Raw genomic sequence first — 27997 nt, 5'->3', positions numbered from 1 at the left:
TAATTTTATTTTTTAATTATATTTTTTATTTGAATTTTAGTTTTAATTTTCTATTTTTAAAGCTTATTATTTTTTATTTTTTATTTAATTTTTATTTTTATTTTTTCTATTTTTAAAGCTTTTTGTTTTATTTTTTAATTTTATTTTTTATTTTATATTTATTTATTTTCTATTTTTAAAGCTTTTAATTTTATTTATTTTTTATTTTATTTTTTTATTTTTCACTTAATTTTTAGTTTGAATTTTCTTTTTTAAAGCTTTTTTTAATGTTTTTTTTTTTTTTCTATTTTTAAGGCTTTTTATTTTAATTTTTAATTTTATTTTTATTTCATTTTTATTTCTAATTTTCTATATTTCAAGCTTTTTATTTTATTTTTTTATTTTTATTTTTATATTTAATTTTTATTTTTAATTTTTCTATTTTTAAAGCTTTTTTTTAATTTTATTTTTTATTTTATTTTTATTTTTAATTTTTCTATTTTTAAAGCTTTTTATTTTTTTAATTTAATTTTTTATTTAATTTTTATTTTTAAAGCTTTCCATTTTTAAAGCTTTTTATTTTATTTTTTTAGTTTTATTTTTTTATTTAATTTTTGTTTTTAGTTTTTCTATTTTTAAAGCTTTTTATTTTATTTTTTTAATTTTTCTATTTTTAAAGCTTTTTATTTTATTTCTTAATTTTATTTTTTATTTTTATTTTTATTTTTAATTTTTCTATTTTTAAAGCTTTTTAGTTTATTTTTTAATTGTATTTTTTACCTAATTTTTATTTTTAATTTTTCTATTTTTAAAGCTTTTTTTAATTTTATTTTTTATTTCATTTTTATTTTTAATTTTTCTATTTTTAAAGCTTTTTATTTTTTTAATTTAATTTTTTATTTAATTTTTATTTTTAAAGCTTTTTATTTTATTTTTTTAGTTTTATTTTTATATTTAATTTTTGTTTTTAGTTTTTCTATTTTTAAAGCTTTTTATTTTATTTTTTTAATTTTTCTATTTTTAAAGCTTTTTAGTTTATTTTTTTAATTGTATTTTTACCTTATTTTTATTTTTAATTTTTCTATTTTTAAAGCTTTTTAGTTTATTTTTTTAATTGTATCTTTACCTAATTTTTATTTTTAATTTTTCTATTTTTAAAGCTTTTTCTTTTTAATTTTTTTAATTTAATTTTAATATTTAATTTTTCTATTTTTAAAGCGTTTTAGTTTATTTTAAAATTTATTATTTAATTTTTATTTTTAATTTCTCTATCTTTAAAGCTTTTTATTGTTTAAATTTTTCTATTTTCAAAGCTTTTTTTTAATTTTATTTTTTACCTAATTTTTTTAATTTTTTCTATTTTAATAGCTTTTTTTTAATTTTATTTTTTAGTTAATTTTTATTTCTAATTTTCTATATTTCAAGCTTTTTATTTTATTTTTTATTTAATTTTTTAAAATTTTTTTTTAATTTTCTATTTTTTAAGCATTTTATTTTATTTGGTGCTGCCCAAACCTGCTGTAGTGCCTTTTTATACTTTGTAATACTTTGAAGTAATTTTGTTTTGTATCCCTATATTTTTCCCAAATGGTTTATCCCAAACTGTACCCCCCTCCCTTTACATCTGTTATCCCTCTCCCAGGATGAGATCATCCCCAAACCCCCACCCTGGCTCTCTGTCAATCACTCAGCCTCCCATCCCCTCCATCCAGAACTTTCGGTCCAAGTCATCGAGTGATCAGCCAGAGGCTAGGAGTCAGCCGCCCAAGCCTTGCCCCATACACTCTCCTATATGTCTATCCTCCAGCATCCATCCCTTAGGGTCACTTAATGGTTGGTATGATGTCATCTACTGTCGGTTTCCACCTCCCTTTAAATGTAACCTTGGCACATCTCCCCTGGGCTCTCCGCACGAGGCGCCCTGAGGTGCAGGAGCTCTGTTGGGACTCCTAATAAAACCTTGGATTAACCCCTGCTAAGAGTCGGCCCTTTATCCTCTACCGCTGTCTCTGGTGTCTCTTGTGCTGCAAAGGCGACCAGCCCAGGTGCCCTCAGTACCCTCAGGGCACAGAGAGTGTCTGCCCCCAGCCCAGGTGCCCTCAGTACCCTCGGGGCACACACAGAGAGTGTCTCCCTGCCAGCCCAGGTGCCCTCAGTACCCTCGGGGCACACACAGAGAGTGTCTCCCTGCCAGCCCAGGTGCCCTCAGTACCCTCGGGGCACAGAGAGTGTCTGCCCCCAGCCCAGGTGCCCTCAGTACCCTCGGGGCACACACAGAGAGTGTCTCCCTGCCAGCCCAGGTGCCCTCAGTACCCTCGGGGCACACACAGAGAGTGTCTCCCCACAGCCCAGGTGCCCTCAGCACCCTCAGGGCACAGAGAGCGTCTCCCCGCTGTCGGCCGTGTCAGGGCCGCCCCCTGGTTTCTGCCGACTCGGGACCGGCCGAGGGTTACTGAGAGGCTCGCACAAACTCGCTCGGCCGGTGATTGTGGTGGTGTTTGAGGGTCCCCAGGACGAGGGAAGAGACAAGAATCTTGACTCCACCTTTCAGAAGACTGAAATATTATTTTATGATCTCTACTATATTAAAAGAAAATGAGATATTAGAACTATACTGAAGGAGCAAGGAGACATCAGAAAGCTGGAAAGGAATGAATAATAAAAACCTGGGACTGCTCACAGCCCCGACACAGCTGGACCATGACTGGTCATCAAGTAGAAACAATGCACAGGAGACCAATCCAAGATGCCCCTGTTGCTAAACCATCTCCAGCCCACACTTCACAGCCAGCAGATCGTTATTGGTTCCATTTCTGTTCTGAGGCTTCTCAGGAGAAAAATCCCAGCAAAAGGATTTTCATCAAACACGTCAGTGCCAGGTGATGGCACAGGCAGCATCGGCTGGCCGAGGTCGCTGTGTCATCCCTCCCAGCCGAGGTGTCACAGGAAGGAGAGAGTTCACCCTGTGCTCACCCTGCAATAGAGAGCAATAGAGAGCAATGCAACACAAAACACATACTAACACAAGATGATAACCTTTTTCTATTTTCATTACGTGTTGATTTATTGTTACAGGAAACCCAAAACAACAACGCAGCGGGGGTGAGGTTTTTGTGAGGGGTGGGCTTGATGGTAACTGGTAGCTGTGGTGATGGATTGCTGGTTTATGTAATTACATAATCATGATGCAATTACCTCTTAGTTGTGTCATTATTTGTCTGGTAATGTAGATGGGAGTACTGATGATGTGGTTAATGGATATTGCTATTCATTACTGACAGCTGGAGCAGTAATTGGGGCCCTATAAAGTATATATTAAAAGGAATAAAAGCTGTATGTCTGGTGCAGCAGTAGATAATTTTAGGCTCCCAGGGAGTAAATAGTTTTCTTTAAATCATTATAGTTTGGGGGTTTTTTTTAGTCCCAGGTAGCATGAAAGTTTCTACTGCTGCTTTTTTAGTCTAAGGCTAGAAAGGAAAACAAAGTTAGAAATACAAGTAGCAAAAGAAAGAAAGAAAGAAAGAAAAGGTTAGAGAAAAAAGAGAGTTAAAGAGAGAAAGTGAAAAAGGAAAAGAATGAGAGTGAAAAAGGGGTTGACAAACAGAGTGAAAAACAGAAAAAAGAGTTGGAATGAAAAAGAAAGGGCATTCGGGAGGGGCGGTGCTGCCTAAGGTCCTTTCCCGCCCAGGAGCGAAGGAGCCGTTTGATCCCCTGGCGGGACGGCAGCTCCCGGTGGCGGAGGACGGAGCGGTGGCTGTCAGCCCGAGACTACAACTCCCGGCAGGCCCTGCTGACGGCGCAGCGTCTGACGCAACGGCGGACGCGGCATATGAGTGGTTGGCGGGCCGAGGTGGACGCGCGGGGCCGTGCGCCGGGAGAGCGGGATGTGCGCGGGCAGCTCCCGGCGCCTCTCCCGCGCGGGACGGAGCCGTGGCAGCGACGCTGGAGGAGCGAAGCCTCCGTCTCGCCGCCCGCATGGATCTGAGCAGCGCGGAAGGGGCGTCCACCCGGTTCCTCGGCCTCACTCAGCGGTACCGGTGGCGGGGGCTCAGCTCGGGCGGGGCGGGGCGGGGCGTGCTGCCGACAGCCGATGGCGGAGGGCGAGGCGGTGCTTTGCTGCCGCGGGCGGGGAGCTCAGGGGCCGCGCGGGCTCCCGCGGTCACTGTGGGGCGGCTGCCCTCGGGCTGGCGGAGGCGCAGGAGCCCCCGAGCTGCAGCCGTCTCCCTCGGGCTGCTGCCGCCGCTGCAGGCGGAGGCGGGCGAGCGGCTGCGGAGTCGGCTTCGCAGCGTGCTCAGCGTTGCGAGCACATAGCGCTGCGATATCGCTGGAATGACACGGCTGCTGACTGCGTTAGTGCTTGTGACTTTCTTAAATGAAAACAGATGGACCGGTAATGACTAGTAAACACATAGATGGCAAGGAGAATGGCGAGCCCAAGAAGCATGCAGGCTGTATCCTTCTGTGCTGATCGCACAGGTGCAGTCTGCAAACTCACCCCTTTCTGCCCCTACCCTCCCGACCCCCAAGTAAAACGCTTTCCAGTGTCGAGCTTCTGAAAGACAAAACTTGTGATTTGGCACTAGGATCCAGAAAACGTTTATGTTTAGATTAGCAAATGCGTTTAATTTTGCTTCGTTGTTCAACTTTCAGGACTGTTTTGTAGGAGCTTCTGTTGAAACGGGAAGAAGCTAGTCCTCTCTCCTCTTCATTGTTGCTGTTCATTTAGACAACTGCACCTATGTTTCCAGAAAAATGGGAAAGGGAGGTGGAATATACTGTGTAGATGTAAGCTGGTTAGTTATATTCACATGAATAAAGGTGTATCTGTGTTTAAATATTTTGCAATGTAAGTAAATTTTAAATTATTAAGCCCAAGTAAAGCGAAGCACTGATGAACTAACCTCCTCAGTGCTGGCAGTTCATCTTAATAAGATGAAAACTACTCTGAAAGTGTCATAACTGGAGCAGCCGTTTTTCTTATAGAGATCAGGACTATGGAAGGATGTAATTCAAGGAAGAAAATTAATATGAACAGTTGATTTTAATCACAGTGTATTTTTTAAATTAGCAGATGTGATACGTTAGAGAGTCGAGTACGAATCTTGGTGGTATCCGAGAATGGAGAGCCAAAGAGGGATGCAGGCGCGAGGATTCCTTAGGGAGCATGTGCGCTTAGGCAAATTGCATGATAACGTGAATCTTACCTGTGCCTAAATTGAAGCCTAATTTTAATGAGGTTGTGTCTGTAGCATTTATGTTGATGTGAGAGTCTCCTTTAATTACAACAACAAATACAATATGAAGCAGGTGAGGTGTGATATAAAGTAGTTAAGTTGAGAAGAGGCAGAGATTTGCTCTTGGGTATATTTCTGGTTTTTAAAAGGACTGCTAGTGTGTTTGAAGTTTAGGTATGTTTTAGGTGGTTTGAATTGGGACACAAATGACAATATTGATATTTAAGCAGTCTTGTTTTAATCATTAGTGCAGATATACTCGTGTTTTATGAATTATTGAGAGTGCCGTCAGAAAAATGCTTTTGATATGAGAGGGTGTGGTTTGTGGCAAGGCAGTCTGTCTTCAAATTAGTGGAACGTAGTTTGTGAAGAGGTGGCGAGTAATGCGCTATCATGGTACGAGGTTGGTACTGCGGGCGGATTTTGCGCTTCGCGTTCCAGGATTACTTTTGTTTGCTATCTTTTCAAGGTGGTGGAGGGAAACCTCTGAAATGCTGTTGTTCCCTCAGGCTCTTAAGTACTGGTTTCTTTTCTCATTGTGTGTGGGCTGAAAAAAGACTGAAAAAATCAGTAGCAACCTACTAAATGTGGTCTTACTGAGTTGTACAGTGCAGTTGACCTCTTTGAGGCTTTAAGTTTACTTTTCAAACGTGGTTATGAGCCACCACCTGCTTTGGAACTCTGATTGCATCATGCCTTAGTATTTAATTTAATCCTGGCTTTTGCTTCCAGTCAGGACGTGGACATTTGCTTTGGGTGTAATGTGAAAGCCAGACTGCGATGGCTGCTAGGGATTGTGCATGCTGTAAGAAGTGTTCCCTGCAGCAATGAGTTTATGTTCTGTGAACCCTGTTCAGCAGAAATTATATTTTTTTTAATGGCAGGGTATAGCATTGCAGGAAATGTAAGACTAGTTGACTTGTGTACACAGATGAAGCGTTTCTATTCCAGCTCCGTATCTGAAGATCTGGGTTGCAGACGCGGAGAGTTTAGCAGAAAGCATTATGGATCTGTGGAGCTTGTAAGTATACGTAGCCTGTCTTTCAGTTTATCAGCTTATAACGCAGAGCTCTAATCCTTTTCTTTTCCAAGTAAAAGAATTGGATCTAGTTTGGAAAATGTGCATTCTCAGCTAGACTTGAAAGTTATGAGCTGATATAAAGTGGCTTCTGAATAGATATATATCAGACCCGTGATGGGGCATCTTTTTACTACCTTATTAATTAATTTTTCATTGTAACAGAAAAGGAAGCTTTATATAAATACTGTGTTTACTTCCAGATGGAAATTGAGCCTTTTTTCCTCTTAGAAACTGAAGATGGCAAAACATTAGGGTAGTATTTAATGAAGTACTAACAATTATGTAAGCTATAAACTGTGTACATGCTTGTGTGTGTACATACACGTGTATGTAATTTTATATGTACGTGACTCATAGTAGTGGGAGAGGGCTGAAAACTGAATGACCTAGTCAGAGTTAGGATTTTGAAAATGGTTCCCTAGAATCCGTCAGCTATTCTGCATTTACTTGAAATTCGGAGATTAGGTTGGCACTACGTTTTTCTCATATATCAATTTCTTCTGCATTGTGAAAATATGTCAGCAGTGTCATTCTGATTACAAGGTCATAATGAAATTACATAAATTTACTGTAGGATAACAGAAGTGGGGAGGAGTTAAGAAACTTATCTCCAGCTCTGTTACTATGGGATGAAGTCACAAGTTTTCTACAAGCTATAGTTGTAATTTTCAAGTTAGTATATTAACTAATGTGTGTGTAAATTGGGTGTAAAATGGTGGCCTAGTTGCTGGAAGTTGTATTGCGGGAACACCGGGTTCCTTTCTCTTCTTTCCATATGTTATACATAAAAGATGCGTGTTTTAATCCAAAAATGCAAGTAATTGGTTTTCTGATAAGAGGCTCTTTCATTCCTAGTACTTAAAGTCTTTTGCTGGAAGATAAAAATTATTTATAATTATTAATTCACAGTAAGTTCACATGAATGGTTTCGTTTCTTGGATGTTTTTCTTAAAAATTTTGCTAGCATTTCATGAAAGTGTATCATTTTTGGAGTACAGATGTTTGAAGGTTCTTGTTGCCCTTTCAAAATTCTAAATGTTTCAAACTTAACTTTTCTTGCTTCATGAAGCACCTGATTTGTCTCAGAGTTCTTACCGGGTCATTCAAAGTCTTTAGTCAAATTGGTAATAGCTAGACTGATCCCTTCTCTCTGGGGAGTCCTGATGCCTGAACAACAAGAAATGGTAGTAAGTTTTGATTGCTGATCGTATGGCTATTTTTTGAAATAGAACCTCTATGTTAAACTCTCTTATAGCTTATATCTAGTGATGCTGACGGAGCCATTCAAAGAGCTGGACGGTTCCGTGTGGAAAATGGCTCCTCTGGTGAGGTAAGTGCCCAAAAATACTCACAGAACGCTGAAGAAAATGATTCAGCTTCAGTTATTTTTCACTTACAAAAGATGCATTTGCAGTCATTTTCTAAGGAAGAGGACTTTGAAAAATTCTCGCGTTTCGTTGTGGTAACGTTTTTGCTCACTCGATCGTGTTAGAGAAAAATATCTCTGATTGACGCTTCCCAGTCTCTACTACATCTCTATATCTATCCTGTCCTGTTGGTACTATGATGTTCAAGCTGACCTCTGTGCTTTAAAGTTTGCTCCTTGGCTTGATGAGGTTTAGCTTCATTTTTTTGACCCTTAGCTGTCTTTTGGCAGCTGTGCTTATCTTTAAATAAGAGAGAAAGAGGTTGAGTGGAGCCTTGGAGAGTAATTCACTTCATCTTTCTTGCTGCTAAACTCACAGTGTGTCCCTGCAACTACTCCCGTGACAATTAGGTTTCCACTTACCTTCATGTTTTATCTTCCTTTGCAAAACTTTCATCAAATACCATCTTAATATTGGAAGAAATAAGACCTCAAATTCTAGAGATACTTGTAAGGCTTTGGTAAAGTGTGTATTGAACTAATAGTAACAGTGAAATGTTACTGATCATCTGCTTCTGTCAGCACTGGCTGCAGAGTTGAAAGCAGTCTAACTATTCTGCATTGATTCTTTGGAGGGTTGTGTTTGGTCCTCTGTCTATTTAGCTCAGTTTCGTGAAGTTCAAAAGCTGATTGGCTCATATCATGGAAAGATTCGTAGAGTGGGTAGTGGACGGCCACATGGTCAATGAACGTGGAGAATGGCTTTTTCTTCGCATGTTAAGTCATAATGGGAAAGTGCTTGAGGGACGCTTGGGAATTTACCTTAATTTATGAGAAACAGCACTGAAGAACTTCTGAAGCATGCTTTGGTCAAGCAAGGAGACTTCTTTGGGGATTAATTTGGGAAGAACTGAGAAAATGAAAGCTGAAGGCATTAATTTATTTAAGTTTTAAAAATGTTTGTCTTCAAAGTCCACATTGAAAGACCTCCTTTTCACATTCTGCCATTACCCCTAAGAGTGGTACAGTAGGACAAGACTTACCTACTTACAGAGAAATTAATAAAAAGGGTATATGAGAGGTAGAAATTTCTATTTCAGCTACACACCGACTGACTTCGCAAAAATCCTTGCTTTTTAAGTAGCAGTGTACAGCTAAAATTTCACTCTTTATTTGCTTTTGCCTATATTTTGTCCTCTTTTTTTTTACTTGGTATTTAATGTAACAGTCTCTCAATTCGATTTCAGAATACGGACTATGCTCCGAGTACGTGGCACAGAACGGATGTGCATTTGGAAAACCCAGAGTATCATACAAGATGGTACTTGAAGTATTTTTTAGGGAAAGGTAAATATCTTTTTGCAGATGGATTGGAATTTGGACCAATGAAAATGTAATTTGCAAAAATGCTGTTGCTGTTTCTGTAGTTTTGAACTGTTACTATTTCAATATGAAAAAAGGTATGGTGTTAATTTAGTATTAAAACATTTTCTCTCCTGTACATGAAACAAGTCCTTGTTTCATGTGTTTTTAACCTGAAAACAGAGCATGGGTGTCTGTAAGGAGTGAAACCCCCACTACCAAAAAGGGATGTTTTGAAATCCTTCATGGCTTTGAAAACTGTACCGGTCTCTTTGGGTGTTTTTTTTCACACAGCTGATATAAGTACGTGGTTATTTCTGCAGACAATCTGGTGTCTCTCTGATTCTGCACGAGTGGGTGGGTATGTCTTCCTTATGACTGATGGTGCTGCTTGTTTTTCTTCCAACAGTTCATCAGAATTATGTAGGTACAGATGCAGAGAAGAACCCTTTCTTTCTGTCTGTTGTACTGTCTGAGCAAAATAATCAGCGCATTCCTCAATACCATTCAATACTTTGGAGAAAAACAGTAAGAAACAAATACTTTACTGCGGTTCTGCCTTTTGTTTGTTTTGGATATGTTTATCATATGCTTTTTCCTCTTTCTTCAGAATTCCAGTATTTATTACATATTTTTATTTTGTATAACAAGAACATATCATTCTACCATAGTAGATAACGCTAAACATTATACTAAACTTTTTGACAGAAATCTGTAGTGTCAGATATTTTCTAATTCTTCCAACAACTGGTTTTTTTAAGAAATGATGCCTAAATTGTTCTTGGTTACATCCTATGATCAGTTTTAGGCGCTGACTTTATACTGCTTTTACGATTTTCTTGTACAATGGTAAGAAAATAGGCAGGTCTGATACTGGTTTCACTTTTTTTCTACTTAATGTTCCGTGAGATTCTTGTATCCAAGCAATTGTTTTAAAATTCTACTGTAGACATTTATGGTTCACTTTTTTTTTTCTTTGCAGCACCCATGACATTTTTTTTTCTCTAAATCAGCAGTAAATATAGCTGAGTAAAATTACCTTGGTTTTCTTCCTTCTTTCTTAACTTAATTGTTTTTATTAATAATCCTATTTGAATATGCAGAAAAAGTGGGTATGTCCTGTAATATAGCCTAGCTTTTCTCGTTTACAGGGTACTCAGAAAATATGTCTCCCTTACAGTCCCACAAAAACATTATCAGTGAAATCTATATTAAGGTATGTATTTACAAATAAGCGATCAGTTTAGATATTTGCCTGTATACCTTTTCCTGTAATTCAGAGCTTGCGGTCCTGTGGTTTTTAGGATTAATCTATAAAACGTGTAAAAATGGTTTTGCAAGTCTTAATCGTTGAAGAGGCAGCAATAGGTGGTTTTAAAGCCTGTTCTTGACCAGACAAAGGGAAAAAGTGTGAATTTGATGCTGAACTTCTCATTTTTCATTTGACTTGCCTTGAATTATTTAAGAAGAGAGAGAACTAGAAAAAGGGAGAAATAGAATTGGTTCTTGAGCCCTCCTAAAATGCTCACCGTGATTCTGTGTAGAGCCGAAGTGAAGGGTGATGGAACAGAGCCCTGTGCTTTAGAAGGAAATCAATTTCAACCTGATCTCCACCCTGAGTCTCACTAATTTCTGTTTTTAAAATGCAAACTAAGTTTAGGAAGCGTTGGAAGTTAGTATTTTGGGAAAGAAATGGCAATTCCAGAAACCATTCCATTTCCCAGAGGCTCTGGGAACAATTCATTTTGTAAGCGCTGTAACTGCCATCGGTTGGTGGTTCGGGGTTGAAATGTGCACTTGCCCTCCTATAAAGCACTAGTTCGTTTGCATTTCAGTGCTATGAGTCTTGATAAATTTGAGAAGAGCCCAAGAGAAATTTTTCATCCTGAGATACAAAAGGTAGGAAGTGACTTTTTTTTGTTTGGTTCTTTATCTTTGTTATTTTCTGGAAATAGAAGTAATTAAGTATAGATACTACTGGTTTGTCTCTTCCAGTAGCAGATGATGATGATGATAATAATAACAATAATAATAATAATAATAATAATAATAATGTTGTAATACTACTTAAACTGTCTTTATCCATTGAACTGGCCATTTCAAATCAAAACTTCTAAACACAAATAAAACCATCATCCTTGTAGAATCTTTAATACAAGTGGGCTAAAGATGCTGTTTTTGTTGACAGGATTTATTGGTTCTGGAAGAGCAAGAGGTAAGTATAAGCCTGACTACTTCTAGCTCACAGACCCATCCAGTGAATACAGCTTTGTATTTTGATGGGCTTATGATGACTTTGAAATCAATTGCAGTAAAAAAAAAATTAATGTTTTTTTGAACATGACAGCAAAAATAACTTTAAGCACCAACTTAATCATAATAGATCACCAATTTAAGTTAATAATTTTGTGCTATACTATCAAAGTTTAAAGGTAAATTATTTTGTATTAGGAGATGGTATAAAGTGTATGTTCTAATGTGTAGGATGTATACAAAGATACATACATACATCAAAGTCCTTAGAGGAAACAAATTTTTATGTCTTCTGTTTGACTGTTTACCATATAATATTTGGTTTTATTTCCCAGGGATCGGTGAATTTTAAATTTGGAGTCCTTTATGCTAAGGATGGTCAGCTTACAGATGATGAAATGTTCAGTAATGGTGAGTTTTTCACCTTCTCCCTAATTGTTTTGTTCATCTGAATAAAAAAAAAAAAAGGCAAGATCGTGCCTACAGCGGGAAGCAGGGCGGGAGGCAATGGTTATATGAACAGTCGTTTAGTTTGGTTTCCTGTGTTGGGTGAAAAATTGTAGCATAGGGTCTTCTATGTCTGTAAGAAGTGACAGTAGGAAGCCTATTGTTACAGCTTGAAAGAGAGTGAAATCTCTCCTAGAAATAGACCGTGTGACATGAACATTTAGAAAAAAGAGGTATTTGAAGGAGGCAACTCATTAACTCACTGCTTGTAGTTCTTTCACTCTTTTACAGCATGATCACATTCTCCTATGCGCTTGAACAGCATTGGTGCTAGCAAAAGAGGTCACTGTTTAATGTTATGTGATGATGCCTATTTGAGGTGCTCTTTCTGGAAAGGCAGTAGGCTTGGAAGATGTGAAAGGAAACTAACTCAGCTGAAACTTTGTGTCCTGGAAGCAGGACCCATTTCCTCATTTTGGTCATTTTTGAGATATGTTCTATTACTATGGATGCGCTTTTTTTGTAACATTTCTCCCTCCCACATGTAGAAACTGGAAGTGAATGCTTTCAACGATTTTTGCATCTCTTGGGTGACACAGTTACTTTGAAAGGCTGGTCAGGCTACAGAGGAGGACTGGACACTAAAAGTAAGAACTCATCTGAAGCAATGAGAGGGGGGTGGAGCTGCATTCTAAATGTTTCTTCTTATTGTGTGTAGTGCATATTGTATATATCGTGGTTATGAAAAAATCCCCAAACGGGCTTCCTCGTTTGTGTATTAAATGCTCTGCTTCACCAGAAGTAGAACTCGTTCACCAGGAACGAGTCAGGTTAGCTTAAGTCACTGGTATGGAATGCAGTTATGACAGCTATTATCAAGGTGAACGGTTTCATTTTAAGTTGGAATGATAACCTGACATGTTACTTGCCTCATGGTAGAAGGACATTGTGGCTTGAAGACCCGTGTGATTTCAGGAGGGTAGGTGAAAGGTGTAATAGGTTTTAAGTGTGAATATGCAGATTAGTTGCAAACTTGGTTTGGACTCACATGAAACATGTGGTGTGGACATTTTCTAAAGTGGATCAGACAAAGAAGGGTAACTGAAGATGATTAGAGTCTTTTGGTAGAAAGACTTGAGATATCTTTTGATTTTCAGAAAACTTTCAGGAGATACTCCTCCTTAAAATGTTGCCTTCCCTTGCAGATGATACAACAGGAACCTGTTCCATCTATACAGTTTTTCAAGGGCATGAAATTATGTTCCATGTTTCAACCATGCTACCATATTCTAGAGAGAACAAGCAGCAGGTACATGGTTCTCTCTTTATTTCCCTCTTTATTTGTTAAATCACAAACTCCAAAACTTGGTAAGAAATAAAGGACTTCTTGTCTGTTAATAGTTGAGAGATGCAAGCCTTGAGACTTTTGCACTTTTTTTCCTCAATATCCTACCCGATGCTGAAAATTTCATTCTGTTTATTAGAAATAATGCATCCTATCATCTCCATTAAGGTACAAAAGATACTTGTGAAGAAGATCTAAGTTGCTTCACAGAGAAGTGATTAAGTGTGGTGTTCAGATGACTTGAAGAGCTTCACTGCTGTAATTATTACCTCAAAGACTTTAGGAAAACTGGAACTTAGCCTTGTGTGTGAATTGTAGGAATATTCACATGTGTATCCCATAGTTCCTGCTTGAGTAGCAATTAGTGTCGCTTGAAAGAAATTCCCCTTGTGAGCACGTTCAGGTTGGTAACCTAAGAAGTGCTCACACTGCCATGGATTAACTAGGTGGGTTCTTGTTCAAATGTGCTGTCATTCATTGCTCAGGCCTTTCTTTGTATTTATGATGAAAAAAATACTTTATAGGCACATGTGTTTATTATACATCATACATCCATAATGATTTACCTAAATTACTTACAAATTACTCGATTTATTATGCATTCTTACATTTATTCTTACTATGCATTCTGACATATGGCAGTTTTCTCATGCTTTTTGCTTGGACTGATGACAAGATCACAGAGGAAAATGGAGGCCAACCAGAATATTTTTTTCAAAAGAATACTTCAGCACCAGAGTTTTTTGTCCTTTTATTTCAAGCGGTAGATTTGCTTTTTTTGGAATGCTAGAGTTTCCATGCCAAATTCGTTAATATTAATTATGGAAACTATGAGTGCTTATCTAAACATATGCAATATCAATTCTTCTAGAACCTGCCTCGTTGTGTGCACCATGTCATCGCTAGGTTTACTTGCTTATAGTTAAGTAATGGTTTTATACTGTCCTCAGTCATATTGACTGTAATTTTTCTGTTTACAGTTTAGGAATATTGTTCTATTGTTCTGTCACAGAATTGCTAAGATACTTACGTATGTCTTGTAAGTCACTGTCTATCTCTTTTTTTCTGCCTCTTCTTTCTTTTTTTCCTTTTTTGTTTTCCTTTTTTTTTCCAGGTAGAAAGGAAGCGACATATTGGAAATGACATTGTCACTATCATATTTCAGGAAGGTGAAGAGTCTTCTCCAGCATTCAAGCCATCCATGATTCGCTCTCATTTTACACGTATCTTTTTCCTGACATTTTCTAATGATTTTTCTTTTTTTTAAGATCAATATTACTTTTAATTCTGCCCTGAATTCCTCCCTCTATGCTGTTTATGGAAGTGAAAATTATTTTACAGTTGCATTCTTGCCTTCTTGACCTTCAGCTTCTTAACTAGGAGTTTCCAAGTCTGCAGCATCTAACAGTGTTTGTTAAATCCCTTAGAGGATAAGGTAAAAACAAGAATGTGAGTTTTAAATCCTTTTATTGAAAGCATTTATTTGTATCCTTTCACAAATCTAATTTTATACCTTTTCAAAAAATCCAAATTTATAAATTCATTTATCTTGGTTTTGTAAATTATTTTGGCATTTTACTCAATATCGCCTTTCAATGTTTAGATGCTGTTTATTTGAAATTTGTATTTTAGATCAGTATTCATCAAATTTTTCAGACTATTTACCATATATTCTCCAGTTTTTTAACAGCCTATGTTTTCCAGACTTCCGGTTGAAAACATTTTGAAGACTATATGATTGCGGAATCCAGCGGCCAATATCTTGGAATTACCATGGGGTCACAATAGTAGTAATCTATAGACCCCAATCTGGCATGTGTTAGACTAGATAGAATGGAATGAGGAAAAATGAATTAGAAGAAGAAAACTCTAATGTCTGTCTATACTCTGTTGCTGAGTTTTAAAGCTTTAGACTTCCATACCTAGTTGTCAGGCAGATTAAATGTTCCTAGAACCCACTTGCTAGGGGTGAATGAAAATGAACAAAGTTTGAAAAAATAATAAAAATCTTTACGTATCAAAGGAACCTAAATACTAAGAAGTGTTTACCACATCAATGTAACTCTACAATAGAGCATCAGCCTTAGTATAACTTGCACTTTAAATCATTGTCTCATTTTTCCTATAGTTCTGTTGGCTAAATTGTTTCATTGGAATATTTTCTTCAGTGGAAGCTTTGGTATAAGCAAAGTTCAGTATCAGTACTGCTTTATCAACTAAAAGTATTTTTAATCACAAATATATCAAATACGAATAAGACAAACTTCTATAGTATGTCTTATGCTGTGTCTGTGGTAGTAGCTTGGTTTTTAAAACTGTTGATCAAGCAATAACATTTTCATATAGGACCCCTTTTATAAACAGTGAAATCTATATTGTCTAGAATTGTTTATATATTTACATTGACTTGATTAATATATTGTACCTTTATTAAATCTGCAATGTACTGCACGAAAAGAAAAGTTTATTAAAATACATGCGAGCTTTATTAGAACTGGTTTAACTTCCTTAACTGTATGGCAGATATTTTTGCTTTAGTGAGATATAATAAGCAGAATGATAGTTACAGGTAGGTGCTGATTGTAACAAATAATTTCACAACGAATAACTGATGGTTTAGAGAAAACGGGAAAACATTTTGGCAATGGAAGAACTTTCTGGCATACAGACAGATCCACCTGTCTGTACGCCAGGAAGCCAAATGTGCTTTAGAAACTGAAGAGCAATATGGACCTGCATGCAGATGTCACTAAACTGGCTATAAGTAGCAGGTTTCTTAACATCAGAAACGTTAAATTCTGCAACAGGCATAAGCTAAGGGGGAAACCCAAAACTGGTTTTTAGATGAAATATAAAATATGATGAAAGATATGCCTGGAACTTTCATACCTGGTGAGATCAATGACATAGTAAACTACGTGGATGGTGACAGTTATTTAATGCACGTGATGCTGCGATAGCCACGGACTACAAGTCCTTACAAATTGCAGTTTAGCTGTAGCTGAGCAAGCTAATTCATTTTTGGGGATTTTAATAGAGTACTCGTATAGTTGAATGTCACGTACTTAAAACCTGCCAGAATTTTACATATTGCTGTGTTTCTTCAGCATTTCATTAAATCTAACTCCAGACAAGAATGATACTTCAGTTTGTGTGTGGGAGTTTTTTTCCCCTGCCTCTTATTTACAGCTAAGGTTTCTTTGGGGTCGTGTCTGTAATGCAGTTAAGCAAGGAATAGTTTTATTTTGCTACATGATCTCGTCAGCTTCCTCTTGCAAATTTGTTTAAATTGATGTTCAGAACATGTTCATGATTCCGAAGTGAAAATGCAGTCACTTCTTTCTTTTTCTTGCTTTGAGACAGAAACCCTGGGCATACATTCCTCATTACCCTTTAAGAAGTGATTGTTGTCCCGATTGTAAACTGATAGTCTGTAGATGGGTTAGCCATGGTAAAATGCTTTTTATATTGCTGTTTATGTGGGGAAGGAAATGAGTTGCAGTACACAAGATAAATTTCTCTCTTGCATTAGAGAGAAATTGGCAGCTTTTACTAGATCGGTCCATCTTAATTCCTTCATTCTGCCAGTCTTGACACATCTTGCTGTAGTACATATCGCGTAGTATTTTTTCCTGTATGACAACCTTAAAACATTGTATTTCAGCTTGCCCCCATTACGTTTCCTTCCGTCATTTGATTGTAGGCCTGAATAGAACTCGTTCCTTCTCTTACTTTTGTGTGTGTGTGAAGACAGTCTTCCAAGTGGTCAAAATTTCAGTAAAAAGGGATAGGGGATGCTCTAGGCTTTTGAGGCAAATTTTCCCTGTTTCAAATGCAATACCGCTCTGAGGTCTGATGCTGAATTTCTGCTTAGAATGCCCTTATATTTTATGTCACTCAAGAAGTCAATTTTTTTAGTCAGTTCTGTTACGGCTTTCCCTGTTACAATTAATTCTGATGTAGTTAAGGAGCATTTCACACCTTTTGTAGTTATAAATTATTGCTTTTTTTACCTGGACGTAATTAAATAGACAGAGGGCAGCCATGAAACTGTGTCTCAAATATGTGTAACAAATATTAAGATGATCAATATTCATGCAAATGTAGTACTGCGTTTCATACTGTATGCTGTTCCTAAGCTTTCAAGAAAAAAGACTGTATGAAGGCATTGTGATCCATTAGACTCAATATCAGTCAGTCACTGCTGGCCTTTTGGAGAAAGTAAATTCTGTCTGGTTTCTAAAATAGCAGATACAGGTTGAATCTATAATTTTGCCACTGAACTTGCTGTGACCCGTGTCATCTACGCATGCCAATTGTTGGCAAGCTATCACTTGAAATAGCCAAGAATGATTACTTATCTTAAAGAAGCTATGCCCTGGTCAACAAATAGGCATGGGTTTGTATCTGCTATTCAATATTGCTATGCTGGATTCCTTATGGATCAAAATAACTCGGCAGGTCCAGCTGTTACGGAAGTTATTCTGACTCTGTCTTCCTCAGTGTAAATGAATTTGCTGTTCCCAAGCTACAGATTCATATGTTGTAAGCCGTTGTTACTTCGGAAGCAGCAAATATTTCATGCGTTTGGTGAATGCATAGGGAAAGTGGAAATCTGTAAGGAGAACGTTTTTTGTACGTGTATTTTGTACGTGTTCATTTACAGTGTTTTTGAACAGGGCTGTATTTTGCTAGTGCCACTAAAACTATTGCTGCGTGAGTAGAACTGCGAAGTTCTGTTCTAATTCTATGTCCCTGTGTTAGTTTGTGTAAAAGAAACATAACTTTGCTCTGCTGAGTAATTCCAAGTGAATCTTTTTTGGTTATGCCCTTTGAAATTTGTATGTAAGACACACAGATAAGTTTCCTTTTTTTTTTTTTCCTTTGGTTCTGAATAGTGTCTATAAAAAAGGTAAGGTTTGAATGTGACTTTCAATATAGATAAAGATTTGTACTTTCAATAGGCTGAAAATATTTTCAGAAGAAAGCGTTCCTCTCTTTGGGCCTCCCCTTCCATCCCCACCTGTGTTTACAAATCACCAGGAGTTCAGGGATTTTGTGTTGGTGAAATGTAAGTCAGTTTTTCTTTTGCTAGAAACACTCTTAAATAATTGTGCAAACAAATTAAAATTTGTGATGCTTAAAATGTATATGCATTTTCTCGTGTATTCTGCTGATCTGTATCCGATTTTTTTTTTTTCATATCTGTAGCATAGTTGGGACGTCAGTTCCATCAAACTGTTACAGTTAGATTAAAAAAAAAATTCTCAGGCTACTAGACAGAGGCTGACTTTCACATTTGCAGAACTTGCAGCCGTATTTAGCTTTGCATTTTTGTAAAGGGCTTGGGAGATCTGAAAGGATTTATAATACTGTTCATTATTTAGTAATAGAAGGCGTTAATTTAGTAGCTCTGAAAACCTGAAAATAGCATCTCTTCCGAATGTATTCTTAAAGGTGCTGAAGGACGCCTGTGCAGCCCTTTTAATTCTGTAATCATTCCGTTCCAATTTTCATTGACCTGTATTTGCCCTTCTAAATCAGCAAGAAAGGAAACTTTCAAAATTGACCATGTTGATTACAAATAAACCTGACAGGAGCTTGATGGCTCATTTTGAGTATTTAAATTGTTTAGTACTTAAGTTGACCGGTAGTTTGTCTTCAATTTATTTATTAGTTAGGTATTTATTCTGATGCCTTGTGGAATTTTTCTATTACCAGTTTTTCTCCTTTAACTGAAGGGAGAGTTATTCTTTAAAAAGGCAAAAAGAAGGCAATTTTAAATTAATAGGGGCACAGCAGGTGTTTTGATACAGAGGCAAACTAGAGTTGGTGGATATTGTTGAAGTTCATTTACATTATGTCTCTTTTTTCCATAATAATTTAGTAATAAATGGTGAAAAAGCCACCTTGGAAACACCAACATTTTCTCAGAAACGTCAGCGCACTCTAGACATGCTGATCCGCTCTTTATACCAAGACATGATGCCTGACCTACACAAGGGAAATGTAAGTCAGAAGTTTCTGCATCCTTCATATGTGCTGTCCTGTTCTAACTAGTGGCTTGAATGTTCTGTCACTTTAAAGGACTGTAATCCTAATGAGCACTGAATTGCATATGACTAAGCTAAATACTGATTGTTGTATAACTTACTTTACAGTTCTATGAAAGCTGACAGACAGTCCTTTCTGGACAGGACTCTTCACCAGGTGTGAGGGGAAGCATAAAAATGTCGTACTTGGTGTAAGCTTACCTGCGGCGAGGGAATAGGGAATTTAGATACTATAAATACAGGCATTAGTCTCATCACCATAAAATCTGCATTTGTTCTGTTATGTGTAAATTTAGATGATTCTTATCCCTGAGTAGCTATGAGGTAACTTTATTTTGGATGATAAAGACTTAAGGTGATTCTTAATTAACTAAAAATAAGTTCAGTACTTCTAAAACTAACAAGTTGCTATTTTTTTGACCAGTGTTTATTTCTTTTATCTATATAGATCTGCTTAAACTTTTCTTTTTCGTATATTCATGTCACATATTCATGTAGTATGATCGTACAGAACATGACAGTGGTAAAATATGACAAACTGTATAAGGTAAAGCGCTGAAGGATTGGAAGAGTTGCAGTTTCTCTTCCCTGAGAAGCTGTGCAGTTAGAAAGAAACATTTTCTATTTTAGAATATGCTTAATAGAAGATCCTTCAGTGATGTGTTACCAGAGTCCCCAAAATCAACACGGAAAAAAGAGGAAGCTCGACAAGCAGAGTTTGTTCGGCTTGGTCAGGTAGGATCACTGTAGAAGGTATGCGGCTAGGTTTACAAAGAATGTGTCACTCCTTTTGTTAAACTTTTATTACCTTGCAGTTATGTCGGGATTTAATGCAGTTTTCTGTGACCATAAATAGTTTTGTAGTATTGCATTATTATAAGTTACATTAAAATAAAACATGAAGTATTTATCTGTAACGCCTGAGGTATACACATAGAAATATTTATATCGTACATGAGTTAAATGAAGGTTGTAAAAATCGTACCTTAGGGGGATGCCTGGCAATATACGTAGACAGACATATATATAGTTAGCCTTAGTGTCAGGAAGTTTTGCAAATCAAAGGTGAGTTTGTATAATTGACAAGAGGATCCTCTATCTGGCTACTTTAATAATAAAGTAAACTGTGTATATGGTTAGATTCTGTAGTTTGAGGTGGAGGTTTTTCTCTGTTACTACGTTTGACTCTTCTTTTCTGGGTTGCCATTTAGAAAGCAAGTAAAGAAAAAGAAACAAAAAAAAAAACCCTTACCAAGAAACAGCCAAGGTATGTTTTGGCTAAGATACCTAAGGACCATTTGACATCGTTGAGGATACAGAATTCTGCTTCTTTTTTCATTACTTAAAATGGCATAGGAATTCCAAACTGGAATTACTTTCTAGTCCTAAATTGTCCTTTTAATATAGTCTTTAGTTTGGGTATTGCTGACAAAAACTCAGTTTAAATAAAACATCTGTTTGTATTAGGCATTGAAATTGAAAACCACTGTGAAAGGGGATACCACAGCTAACTTGGCAACCACAAGCTTTTGTAAAAAGGAGGTGAGTGAAACTGTCAGAGAAGTTGTGGAACGTTAAACATTATGTAGTATGGTATATATTTATTTACTTCTGTAATTAGGTGCTGCAGCAGGAAAGAGGAAAGGTACAGTGTCAAACTGATTCTGCAGTCACTATTAGATTAATAAAGGATGAGCCTGGGGGCAGAAGCACTTCCCAAAAGTTAAAGCAAGTGCGGGCATTTTTACATCTGAGAAAATTCAATGAAGGCCATATCTTCCATATGCAATCATCTTTTATTTTAATTTCAGCACTTTTGAAATAAGATTCAGTTGTGTTTTCATTTCCTTTTATTTAGTTTGGATTTTTGTTTGAAGTCATTAGGGAGTGAAATATGCCAGCTGCACTCTTCTGCATGTATTTTATATACAGAAGCTTCAGAAGTGCTTCTAGAATTTCAGAGATTCAACTAATATATAAATTGGGAGAGGAGGGGCAGGCTCTGGGAGGTAAGTACAGAGAACACGGGATGGAAGAACAATTTGGCAGAAAGGCAGAAACTGTACCATATGCTAGTCACTAAACATCACAAACTGAACCATAAAATACAAGCAAACTGCATATGTGTAGTGGTACATACATTTTAAATATATAGGTTTGGGATTTTTAAATGAAAAAAATTATTGCGTGATGGTTGCGCTGAGTTTCAGCTGCACGTGTTCTAATTCTAGCGTTTCAGGTATGTGTCTTACTAGTCTCCAAACCAGAATTGATGCAGGAAGTCCTCTGCCAGAAATGATTTCAGTTTTGATATTTCTAATTCCAGCAATATACTGTTTGGAAATGTATCCTGCCAAAAGCATTTACATGTTATTGCCATTGTCCATCACATTCTGTGTCTGTATGATCTGTATTTTTTAGTGTACTTAATATGTATCCCTTATGTTACTTCATAGCCTTGGGAATCTCAGTCTTTCTGCAGTAATTTTCCTCATGAGGTTGTCTGTGCAGATTCTTGGGGCCAGTCCTTGCTGGTTTCTACAGATGCTGGCATCTTGTTAATAGATGGTTAGTAAATGATCTAGTGTTTTTGTGTCAATTTTTATGTATCTGACCATTTTCTTGAAAATATGTGTTCATAAACTCTGTTCAGGTGTTAGTAAGTCTTTATGTAGGGGGATAGTTACTATTCCGAGTAAATCTATTCCATTTATGTAACCTAGTTGCAAAAATTCATTCTGCAGTTGAATCAAGCCATATTGGCGAGCTAGTGTTAATGCAGATTTCTGAATGTGTTCTTATTTCAGATGTTGTTTTCTTGACCATCTGAAAAGCTGTAGGAGGTCGCATCCAGGTTCAAGAGGTGTCTAAATGGCTTGTCTGGTTTTCTTAGCCCTTGATAATAGCAAGCATGAAGCCAAGGGCTTATGTGACAATGATATCCTACTTCTTCCCTTAGCATTGATATTGCTACTCTGATCCCTTATAATCCTCTGTGTGCTACATAAGGCCAGCGGAACTGAGGGAATGAAGTTAGTGCTTGGTCATAATTCTCAAACTTGCCAAAGGAATGTCACTTTGAGATTTCAGTCGCTTTATCTGATTCATGACGATAATAAAACTGTCCTGTGAGGAAGTATTGGCTATGATGCTGTGGCACGTGTAGGTGCTTTGTGCCATTCTTTTTGGGTTTTTTTCTCTTCATTTTTGTAAGGAAAAGAACCCAAGACTTCAATTAGAAGAAAGAAATGGTTCAAAACCAGCATCTAGTAAGTTTTAGTAGGTTTTCAATACATATGTGTTTCTCTTTTAGATGGTCAACCGTCAGTGCAAGTATTTGATAAAACTCTCCAAATAAAGCAGATGAATGTGTTGGAAGCTCTGGATCTTTTGATTGCCCGAACAGACAAAGGTAGGAGAGGTCCCTGTTCTTGGATTCTTGCCTGACTCCGGGTATTGCTGGATGACATTTTGTCTCATTCAGAAGGCTTAAATGTGCACTTTTTTTAGTGAGGTAGTTTTTACCCAATAAAAGAGTAGTCTGTGACTGAATTTCATAAAGGGAACATACACAAAGCAAGATCAGGATCTTTATGTATAACTCGGAAAGCATTACAGATATGGTTGGTTTATTATTTTTTACCCTGTTATGTCTGTTTCCTCAGTATTTGCTGAAGCTCTGCTTACCCAAGCTTTGGGTAAAACATGGTTCCTTCTGTCTCACTGGGAGTTGCCCAATTTGGTTGCATCTGGTGAAATTCACCCTGAGATCTTACAGAACTAGCTCAAACTACGTGAGAGCCATTTGCAGTTCTCTCAAGACACCTGGAGAATGGGTGACATTTCTGAGGATCTGGCAAGTGTAGTTATATCAAAACTCAGTTTGTGAAATTTCTGGAGAAAACCCTTCTGTATCCTGAAGGGTTCAAACTCTGCTGAGGATCCAGTTATCAGTTGCTCACCTGGATGGTTCCAGCTCTTGAAGTTAACCCTTTTACTCTTTCCCTGTAGTTTATATCTATTGTATTTTATGTATTTGCAAAATATTGTGCATTTCACTCTTTGGAACCTCTCGGATCATTCTTTGGTGCAGCACCACCTAATGGGAAACTTGGCTACTCTGCTGAAGGGGTTGATTACTACAATTGTAAATCCTAGAGAGTTTGTAAGTCTTCTGTCCCCAGAGAGGTATTATGCTTTGTTTACTTTTGCTCTGTTTGTTAGGTGCTGCTTCTCATTGGAAGTATTAATTTCAAACTACCGTGTTCTTTTTCTAACCTTTTTCCTGGTTCTCTCCATACGGCAGGGAAAGACTCTCGTATCCTTGTCTTCAGACTCAGTGCTGTCCAAAAAGATATAGAGACTAAAAAAATCATAAGAAGCAAATATGACTGCAGAGAAAATAAACTGGAGAGAACAAAAGGTGATATTGTTTTCCTTATCCTGTATTAAAAACATCCACTGTGTTTTGATGCCGGTAGCTGCCAGGGGCTTGTTAGCTCTTTTTAGGCAGGTGTAGGTGTTCACTTTTAGGTTTTTTCTCTGGATGAGTCAATTCAAACTTTGCTAAGCTTATATTTGAAAATTACTTTAGTACAGTCCAGCATGACATTTTTGAATGATGTAAAAAAGCCATGTTACTTGGAAATTGCTAATGATGAAAAGCTTTAGGGAAAAATAAGACTTCAGGGTTGGGAGATACGAGAAGAATTTTGTGGGGATGTTATACTGAAGTAAAGCCCACTTTAAGCTGGACTGGCATGCTGGCAGATCCCCTATCAAACAGTAGTGCTTAGATTAGTCTGGGTGTTGCCCATTATTTTTGTAGAAATCAATGTTTCCTGGTCTTCATAAGTAAGCTGCTTTGAAAAGCTGGAAGGTGCAGTATAGTGATAATCCATGTACTTCGGATTAAAAGTAGATTTCAAAAGGGTCATAGGCTTTTGTCTTTTCCCTGAAGTCAATGTAATCCTATTGAGGAGTTTTTAATTCTGTGTTGCCAAGTCATCCATCAGAGCCCTGTTGTGCTAATCATCATACAAATACAAAACAATCAGACCCTATCCCGACCACTTAGAGCCCAGACCATTATTTCCTCAGGCTGCCATTTGTATGCCATTAATACTCACCACGGGAGCGAGCTGAGGATTGTTGCAGCTATTCGGAACAAACTACTTCTCGTCACAAAGAAATATAATTCGGACGACACTTCAATCAGCACCTCTCTGCTGTCGTCTCCTGAATCTCCAGTAGAGGAGTTCCAGTACATCCGGGTATGTGTAATCCAGTTACTAATTATCTTAACACACTGAGCAGCACTCAGCTAGTGTAGGGGGTTCAGGGAAGGCAGAGTTATATGCATGATCATCTTCCTGAATCTACAGACAAATAAAAGTGAGAAGCCATATGGTGGAAACCAGTCGTATATATGCTAAATAAAACTTGGAGATTTTTTCAAGAATTGTTTCTGCTTGTTCTTTGTTATGCTTCTGTGCTTAGAAAGCATCCCTTTAAAATCATGGAGTACCTGCAGCACCCACAGTAGGAACTGGAAAAAGAGTGTAATTCTATTGTTTACGTTATAGGAAATATGCCTTTCTGACCCTCCAGTGGTTATGACGTTGGTGGATGGACCTACTGGAGACAGTGACAATATGATCTGTGTAGCGTATCGGCATCAGTTTGATTTAATCAATGAGAGTACAGGGGAGTCCTATAGATTGCATCATGTTGAAACAAACAGGGTAAGTTTTCATCAGTTGAAAGTTTTTTTGCAGACCCTCACTGAGCATAATTTGTTGCAGACTCAGTGCATGCTGTGCTGATCTCCTAGGAGGGTAAGGAGCTCATGTGTGCTACTTTTGGCTTTAGGACACTCTGAGGTATTTATTCCTTTTGGGATACGTGATGATAATTCCCAAGAGAGGTAGTTATAAGATATGACATTGGGAAAAAGCCTGTGTTGTTGAAATGTTGTTGTTGTCAAGAGTTAATTTTTCCTTCTTTCTTAGCCAGTAGTTAGCTTTTGGCTTTATTTTTGTGGTATCAGTACTTTATTGTTTAAAAAGTTGCTTCAAAATAACTTCAGTGGTTGACCACCAGTATCTTGTTCAGATTTGCCTATTTGCATGTAGCTAAAATGTTTACATATTGTTTATCATTCTATTTAAGAAACTGCTGCCCAGTCAACTAATAACTGAATATCTATCTGTCTAGGACATAGGGAGAGGATTTAGGTAATGTCTTTGTTTAAAAAAAAGAAGATTTTGCACAGGTAATCTGTTGTTGTTAATGAGATAAGGGACTACTTTATTCATTTGATGGTTCTTGATAAGTTGTTTTCTTTTTAAATCGTCTCTATTTTTATTCGGATCTGGTGATGAAGAGGTGCCCCTGGCATGGCTGATCAAGAATAAACTTCTCCACAGCACTGGGAATCAATCTTAATCTGGATGAGGAGGAACTAGAAGTAAAGAATGGGGGGTGGAGAAGTACATCACCATCCACCATCCATCCACCACTCCCATTTCTTTTCCACACCGGAATCCTTATTTCCTTTAGGAAGACAAATAAAACAGACAATTAATATGAGCTGAGCTAGTGATTTTTATGATGTTGAAATGGGTTGCCTGCTTATTTCTTTGGACAATAGAGCAGCAATGGCTTTCAGTCACTACAAAAGACTGGTCAAAATGCATTTGGTATGGATGCGTAAACTTTCAGGTTTTCTTAACAGTTCTTGACCTGCACAGGAATCCTAAATGAAGGAAAGTCAAAGAACTGCTGTTCACGGAATCAGTCTCTCAGCCTTCTCCCTGTCCAAGCAGTATACATGGTTTGGGAAGCATTTGTCTAATGTAACCTTATGCATTTTGCTAATAAGATCTCATTTCCTGAACAGATATCCTACTTTTTGTGGCTGTTTTGGTTTGTTTTTAATCTTAATGTAAAAGACAAAACCAAAGTTTAATTAAGAGAATTTATGTAGCCTAATCTATGTAAAAAAATACTTTGGTTTAACCAATGTTGCTTTTCAATATGTAAATTCAGACTGTTCGGTAATCCTTAGGTACATCCCTGTTGACCTCTGTAAAATGTTAGTGGTTTTGAATTGTATATGATCTTTTTGCTAGTCATGATGTGCATTTGAAGATCACTTTTTGAAAAGAATTGTTATCTTTAGTGTACCATGTTGATTCACAGCTTTCTGAAATCATCCTATTTCCAAAAATTTATATTGCTAAATAAGTTATGTTTTTATTGCTTTGCAGTGTGGTATGGTTATGAATGTTCGGTACTGTACAGAACCAAATACAAAGGAAACTAATTTTCATCTTGAGAACATCCTGAAAATTACATCACAAAAGAAGCTATTTTTATAAATTTATTTATTTATTTATTTCTCTTTTTTTCCCCTTTTACCTGTAGTTGTGCACTTCCCCAGCTGATTGTATTGCTTGTTAGTCACAACCCAGTTGTAATAACCACAGTATCCTCTGCCTGTTTGTTAATCTTTTCCATTATCCTTGCAGGTTAATTTTGTTGCGGCTATTGATGTATATGAAGATGGTGAAGCTGGTCTACTGTTGTGCTATAACTGTAAGTGTTTAGGGAAGGCCAGAAGTGGTAATAGCTCAATCTACATGTGTAGATCTTCTTTCATTGGAGTCTAGGTCTGTATCTGAAAATGAATTTTAGTGTTTCATTGAAAGTTTGTCAAAATACGTTCTTTGGAACTTAAATGCATATTGGAGAAATTACAAATGCAAGTATTTTAGTCATACTAGCTGTTTTATACATGTGCAAGTTACATGATTAATGAAATCTTGGTGTCTGTAATAACCCATGTGCTTAACAGTCTTCAAAGAATGTAAATTACATTAACATATGGCTACTTGAAGGGCAGAGAGATAACTTCAGAAAGCAGTGTCTGCAGAATTCTTTCTTGCCTGTTTCTGTATCTTTGGACAAATTAGGGACCTGGTAACTGTTGAAACAGTAATACCTTGTGAAATACGACAACTTATTAAAACATAGGTCTTTTATTTTGGTCTTTCCAGTGTGTTCACAGAGAAAGCAACTTTTGCTTAGCTGTTTGGCTATAGAGGGATTTTTACATGAATGTTTGGTTGTGTGCATAATGTCCAGCCTTCTGCAAAATCTCCCTATAAAATGGGTGGTGGTTGCTTACAGTGTAAAGTGATGGATGCCCCTTTTTTCTATTTTGCTACAGATGTTTGTCAGTACAGAAAGGTATATCCTTTCAGTGGACATTCCCCACTTGTCCAGCCATCAGCTTATGACTTCCACTTCAGCTGGAATCAAGTTCCTTATGCTGTTGGTAAGAAAATTTCTCTTTTTAGTAGATGATTTTTTGCTACTGTTTTTGCCTGCACTTGGCCCTGGTGGAATTCCAGTGTTCTGGGAATAAGCATGTTACATTCATGATGCCACTTGACTAAAGTTTCTGATAATTTTGAAAAGTGGAGCCTTGGTAGCAAGTTTGTCCTTTGTTGAACTTTTTTCCCCTTTCTTTTTTGTGTTTCTCATTTTCCATTCCCTCTATATTCTGCCAGGCATGAAGAGTGAAATTTTCTTCAGTATGTTAGACAACACTTTTCATAAGAAAGGAACTTGGTCAAGGAAGAGGTCAAGAACAGTTTTTGTGGAGCATCCAAGAAACTTTTGCTTTAACGATTTTTCCTTGCCAAATAACTTCTATTTCATTGCAGTCTGTGCTTTCCCTTATGTTCTTGCCTTCACTACTGATTCCATTGAGATCCGATTAGTGGTGAATGGGAACTTAGTCCACACAGCAGTTGTGCCTGAGCTTCAACTTGTAGCATCAAGGGTAAGACAGAAAAATCATGTTTGACT

At 37.0% G+C, this 27997-nt stretch overlaps 1 protein-coding gene across 2 annotated transcripts in view; it reads left to right on the top strand.

Moving 5' to 3' along the window:
- Window positions 1–3821: 3821 nt before the first annotated feature.
- GARNL3 (GTPase activating Rap/RanGAP domain like 3) overlaps window positions 3822–27997 on the top strand; it is a 33149-nt gene continuing 8973 nt past the window's right edge. Inside the window, exons 1-25 of one of the 2 annotated variants that reach the window (XM_054646276.2) lie at window positions 3822–4010; window positions 6165–6234; window positions 7550–7624; window positions 8908–9007; window positions 9432–9550; window positions 10174–10238; window positions 10858–10921; window positions 11211–11237; window positions 11611–11686; window positions 12271–12369; window positions 12928–13031; window positions 14182–14290; window positions 15591–15636; window positions 18032–18138; window positions 18955–19076; window positions 19751–19855; window positions 20588–20662; window positions 21577–21688; window positions 22434–22532; window positions 23427–23543; window positions 24221–24393; window positions 24706–24864; window positions 26653–26719; window positions 27354–27461; window positions 27853–27971. In XM_054646276.2, the coding sequence (XP_054502251.1) occupies window positions 3955–4010; window positions 6165–6234; window positions 7550–7624; window positions 8908–9007; window positions 9432–9550; window positions 10174–10238; window positions 10858–10921; window positions 11211–11237; window positions 11611–11686; window positions 12271–12369; window positions 12928–13031; window positions 14182–14290; window positions 15591–15636; window positions 18032–18138; window positions 18955–19076; window positions 19751–19855; window positions 20588–20662; window positions 21577–21688; window positions 22434–22532; window positions 23427–23543; window positions 24221–24393; window positions 24706–24864; window positions 26653–26719; window positions 27354–27461; window positions 27853–27971 (2373 nt within the window). In that variant the 5' untranslated portion in view covers window positions 3822–3954. Of the gene's footprint in view, window positions 4011–6097; window positions 6235–7549; window positions 7625–8907; window positions 9008–9431; window positions 9551–10173; window positions 10239–10857; window positions 10922–11210; window positions 11238–11610; window positions 11687–12270; window positions 12370–12927; window positions 13032–14181; window positions 14291–15590; window positions 15637–18031; window positions 18139–18954; window positions 19077–19750; window positions 19856–20587; window positions 20663–21576; window positions 21689–22433; window positions 22533–23426; window positions 23544–24220; window positions 24394–24705; window positions 24865–26652; window positions 26720–27353; window positions 27462–27852; window positions 27972–27997 lie in introns of both variants that reach the window. The other variant, XM_077189365.1, reaches the window with a different exon arrangement.

This window comes from Agelaius phoeniceus, chromosome 21 (assembly GCF_051311805.1).
Source record: "Agelaius phoeniceus isolate bAgePho1 chromosome 21, bAgePho1.hap1, whole genome shotgun sequence".
Lineage (NCBI taxonomy): Eukaryota > Metazoa > Chordata > Aves > Passeriformes > Icteridae > Agelaius > Agelaius phoeniceus.
This window is presented reverse-complemented; position numbering and strand designations above follow the sequence as displayed.